At 38.6% G+C, this 5,450-nt stretch overlaps 1 protein-coding gene across 1 annotated transcript; it reads left to right on the forward strand.

Annotated features, from left to right (window-relative positions):
* The first annotated feature begins 3,047 nt into the window (after positions 1 to 3,047).
* Positions 3,048 to 5,048, forward strand: LOC131658111 (uncharacterized). Its single transcript, XM_058927445.1, has 3 exons — positions 3,048 to 3,632; positions 3,712 to 4,656; positions 4,749 to 5,048. Exons 1-3 carry the CDS (start codon positions 3,048 to 3,050, stop codon positions 5,046 to 5,048), a joined length of 1,830 nt encoding a protein of 609 aa, XP_058783428.1.
* The last annotated feature ends 402 nt before the right edge of the window (positions 5,049 to 5,450 follow it).

Here is a 5,450-nt window from a genome sequence, read left to right on the forward strand (position 1 = left end):
GCTGTGTATTCAGTCACGGTTCTCTTGCCCTGAACACACTCGATGTACATCTTATAAAGAATCTGCTCATAATCCTCGGGTAAAAACCGCTCTAGCATCAATTGTTTCATTCTTCTCCAAGTTCTGACTGGCCCCTTTCTTTGTCTCTGCCTTTGAACAACAAGTTTATCCCACCAGACAGCTGCAGTACTTTTAAGCCTGATCGCAACCATCTTGACTTGCTTGTTCTCAGGGACACCCATAACGTCGAAGAACCTGTCGACGTCGATCTGCCAATCAAGAAACTCCTCCACTCCCATGGTTCCGTAGAACAATGGAATATCAGCCTTCACTCGATAGTCATGGTTGTTCGGTAGATTCCCACGATTATCTTCTTTATTGTAAGGTTCTTCATCATAACTCGAATCTTCGACACAGTTTCCACCCCGTAGAACCCTAATCGGCTCCCCTCTCCTGTCTCTTCGCCGATTCCCATTGTTGGCGTTGTTCGCCTGATTTGCTAAATTCGCCATCTGTTCAGTCAAAGCAGTTAGAGCCGCGGTAAAAGCCGTGGTAATTCCCTCAAGATCTGCTTTGGTCACCGGTTGGTCCGCCATAGTTGTCAAGCTATGAAAAGAACAGGAGAAAACCTGCTCTGATGCCAACTGACGCAGTCGGAAGCCGCCCAAAGGAATAGCAAGCGCTAAACCTTGAATGAAAACAGGGTTGCAAGCGCAAACCCTATAGATAAGCTCTGGAGTCCACTAGGAATAAAGAAAACTTTGGATTCTATATAATAAAAGAGATAATCCTTATGGCTATGCCAAAGGTCTTTAAATACATAAAACAAATAAACCCTATTGGGCCTTATGGGCTTTTAATCCAAAAAAAAATTAAATAAAACAAATAAAATAGAAATTGCTTAAATATTAAAACTAAAATTGCTTAAATATTAAAATGCTTTCCGACGTTCGATTTCTTCTTTGATACGCACAATCCTCCTACATCAATACTAGATTGACCTGCTATGAGAATACTACATAGAATGTTATGCAAAGTCTCATAAATTATTTTCATGGTGATAAGTGGTGTATACCACCCTTCAACCTGACACCACTATGAACTCTAGAGGTATAATCAAGTACTTTATTGCTGATAAAACATTGTCTGTAACTGGATGACCATAAACACAGTTGATGGGTACTCCATAAAGCATGTTGAGGGACATGAGTGACCTAGATGGAATTTGCCCATTCTACGTAACAGGATAAATGTCTAAGGGTCCAATATTGAACTCAACAAGAGTGACACAGTCTATGCCTTGTGTTCAGACATGAGGGGAAAAGGGTAAATGTACACACAAACATTATCACGAAAAAGGTTTTGTCATATCACATTACATTTTCGTGACTTGGGTAGCAGTGATGTGTTGCTAGATATCGCTGTTTATTATGTTAAATGCGTGATTTAATATAATTGCCAACGTCGCGAGAACCTACAGGGTCACACACAAGGACAAATTGATGAGAGATAGAATAAATAAGGAACACCGTAAGATACAGTGTACTTGAGAGAATTATGGAACACCGTAAGATACGGTGCACTTAAGTGAAATATGGAACATCATGTAATATAACAATAGTTAATATTATTATTAGGGTTAATACCTATTTCCCCCTGCCATATAGGGGTCATTTGAAAAAACCTCTGCAAAAAAAAAAGTTGCAAGAATTCCCTCAACATTTTAAAATAATTCTTCTTAAAACCTTTTCCATGCCACATCATTAAAAATGCTGATCTGTCACGTTTTTTAATTATATTTTCAAAATTTAAATGCCACATGTGTATTGGATATGTTAGAAAGACAAAAATGCCCTTCAGTGTTAACAAATATTTATGCCCATTTTAAACCCTAACTAAAATTGGTTCTTCATCTTCACAATATAAGCTTTTTCGTTCATCATCTTGGGAAGCTGCTGCTAGGGTTGCATTCATCCACATTCTCAAAAGGTAAGTTAAATCTTCTTCTCCATTGAACTTATTTTAATGACTGATCACGAATAGTAATGTTTAGGAACCTGGGTGTTTGCAGAAATGGGGTTTTTTCAGTAATCTTTCACCATGGGGGAAACTTTGTGCAAGACAATCACGCGTTTTACAGGGGAGGGAGTGAAACCATTGTAGAAGGGCAAGACTCTGACAAGTGGAGTTTTTTTGAAGCTGTTAGCTTGGTGAAAGATTGAGGTTACGATTCTTTCAGGCTATGGAGGAAGATTCCAAACGTGGACAAAAGTTTTACCCACTTGATTGATGACGCTCAAGCTGGAGAAATTGCTAATCACAACTTGTCCTTTAATGTTGATGGCCACATATGGGTAGAACATGGGGTTCAAGACATGATGACCAAGGTGTTGACTCCGGATTTTGAGAGTTTTAGTGACTCCACTGATGATGATAGTGCGGATGAAGATTATGAAGGAGGGACAACATTTGATGACAGTGAAGAAGAAAGGGTATGTGAAGGAGAAGAGGAAGACTTTGAAGAAGTGGAAGTAGAAATACCAGAGAGTGGTAACAGGGTTGAGGTAAATGGAAAGTCTATCAGATATAAGGTTATGGCATCGAAGGATACCAAGAAGATGAAATCTGTGAAGGGGTCCAAAGTGAATCTTGTGGTTCCTAAAAGTGTTTTTGGTTCTAGTTCTAAGAGGAATGCCACCAATTTTAAAAGTAGAGAGATGGAATATGATAGTGAGGAGCTGGATAGCTCTGATCCCGATGATAGTGACAAGGATGACAAACAACCAAAGCCAAAGTATGAGAAGTTCAGAAGTGAGCTGGTCAACAAGGACTTTCAATTCAAATTAGGTATGAAATTCAAATCTCTTTCTGAATTTAAAGATGCAATTAGAGACTAATCAATTTTAAATGGGAGAGAGATAACTTTTGTAAAAAACGAGAGCTATAGGGTTAGGGTGGAGTGCAAGGGTAAATGTCAGTTTTTAGCATTATGTAGCAAAGTGGGGAACAAACACACTTACCAAATAAAAACTTGGGTGGGGACACACATGTGTGCTAGGGTCTTAAATAACAAAACTGCCAATTCCAAGTGGGTCTCTAAGCTAGTTGTTGAGAAAATAAAGTCACAAGGAAAAGTTAAAGTTTCGGAAATTATGACAGAACTTAGGCAAAAATACTCAGTTGGCATAACCAAAGGGAAGGCTTGGAGAGCTAGATCCATGGTTGAGCAAATTATTGAAGGAGATGCAAGGGAACAATTTAACAAGCTATGGAGTTATGCAGCTGAGTTGAAGAAACATTCAGCTGGAAATACAGTAAAGATTAACACTGAGAGGCCAGTGCCAACCCTACCACCTAGATTTGGTAGATTTTATTTCTGCTTTGATGGTTGTAAGAAAGGGTTCACAAAGGCATGTAGACCCTTCATTGGAGTGGATGGGTGTCACCTTAAGACACACTATGAGGGGCAGTTATTAGTGGTTGTGGCAAGGGATCCAAATGACCAATACTATCCTTTGGCATTTGGTGTAGTAGAGACTGAAACAAAGGAAAGTTGGAAATGGTTTATGCAACTACTTATGGAAGACATTGGGATTGAAAAAAAGTATGTCTTTATATCAGATAAACAAAAGGTAATCTTGATTTATGTTACTTTTTTTTTTCAGATCTGTGGTTTGTATGTAAGTAATTAGGTATTTCTCTGTGTTTCAGGGTCTTTTAAGTGTCTTTGAGGAGATGTTTGAGCAAATTGAACATAGAATTTGTCTCAGAAATTTATATGCAAATTTCAAGAAGAAGTTTGGTGGTGGAGCTGCTATTAGGGACCTACTCATGGGAGCTGCCAAAGCTACATACATTCAGGCATGGGAGAAAAAGATGAATGAGCTCAAGGCATTGGATAAGGAGGCATGGGAGTGGTTGATGGGAGTACCTACAAAGTTATGGTGTAAGCATTCCTTTAGCTTTTACCCTAAGTGTGATGTGCTGATGAATAACTTAAGTGAATCTTTTAATAGTACAATTTTACAAGCTAGGGATAAACCAATTCTTACAATGGTAGAGTGGATTAGGAACTATTTAATGGGTAGGATTGCCAATAGCCTGGTTAAGCTTGACAAGTGGAAACATAATGTTATGCCTAATCCTAGGAAAAGATTAGATAAGGAAACTTTGATGAGTGGAGAATGGCTGCCAACATGGAGCATGGGTGATTTATGGCAGGTGCATCATCCATACAATGGGCTACAATTTGTTGTTAATCTTGGGACAAAAAGTTGTACATGTGGATTTTGGGACCTTGTGGGCATCCCTTGCAGACATGCTGTGTCTGCAATTCAATATCAGAATTTGAATCCTGAAACGTATGTTGACCCTTGTTACATGAGAGAGGCATACAAAACTTGCTATGAAAACAATGTCAGTCCAATTAATGGTATGGACATGTGGCCGAATGTGGATGTCGAGAACATGGAACCACCTCAGTATAAGAAGGGTCCTGGCAGACCTAAGAAGTTAAGGATTAGAGAGCAAGATGAAATTGGATCAAGGATGAGGAGAATTGGTTTAAGTTATAGATGCACCAAGTGTGACAAATTTGAACATAACTCAAGGAAGTGTAAGAGCACTGAACAAGATCCCAATGCATTGAAGAGAAAGGTAATAGCACTGAACAAGAATTGTTGTTGTTATATATGCTTATGACTTGTATTTCATGCCTCTATTCTTATATATGTTTGTGACTTATGCAGAGAAAGACACCAAGGAGCAAAGCTTCTACATCTGCTGCACCAGCTGGAGTTGAACCTGAATGTGGCCCTGAATTAGATGCATTGCTGGATGACATGATGCAGGCTTTTGAAGAACAACAATCACAGGTTGTTAATCCAACCCCTGCATCACCTGTTCAAGCTGCAGCAGTTAATCCAACCCCTGCATCACCTGTTCAAACTGCAGCAGTTAATCCAGCCCCTGCATCACCTATTCAAACTGAAACAACCATAACAGCTGATCAACCTGAGTCTAATGCATCTGTTGCAAAAAAAAACTAAGAAAAAGGGACCTGTTGACAAGCCTAAGCGGAAGAGGGTCAGTGAAAGGATTCAGATTTTGAAGAATTCAAGGAAAATTAGTGGGCCTGGCTCAACTTCAGATGCACCATTGGTGCTTGATGATGCATCAGAAAAATGGAAGCACATTGCAAGAAGAATGACTCAGTAGTTTATTTGTCTCCTATTTTGTAACTTTAAGTACCTCTAATTATGTAACTTTATCTAGCATTTTGTAAGCACATAATGTGCCTTTTTGTAACTTGATTTGTAATGTGATTCCGAAACAAGTTTTAAGTACAATGTTTGAGTAAGTTTTAAGTACAATGTGATTTCTTTAAGTAGTGTCATTCCACAATGTTTTACAAACAACTTTTAAGTAATGTTTTACAAACAATTTTATTC

The sequence above is a fragment of the Vicia villosa genome, linkage group LG3 (genome assembly GCF_029867415.1).
Source record: "Vicia villosa cultivar HV-30 ecotype Madison, WI linkage group LG3, Vvil1.0, whole genome shotgun sequence".
NCBI classification, from domain to species: domain Eukaryota; kingdom Viridiplantae; phylum Streptophyta; class Magnoliopsida; order Fabales; family Fabaceae; genus Vicia; species Vicia villosa.

Bases quoted from the DNA above. Each gene is read 5' to 3' on its own strand.
- LOC131658111 (XM_058927445.1), top strand. From the start codon at position 3,048: ATGTGTGCTAGGGTCTTAAATAACAAAACTGCCAATTCCAAGTGGGTC. The intron at 3,633-3,711 runs GTAATCTTGATT...TCTGTGTTTCAG, and splicing joins TTATATCAGATAAACAAAAG to GGTCTTTTAAGTGTCTTTGA. The intron at 4,657-4,748 runs GTAATAGCACTG...TGACTTATGCAG, and splicing joins CCAATGCATTGAAGAGAAAG to AGAAAGACACCAAGGAGCAA.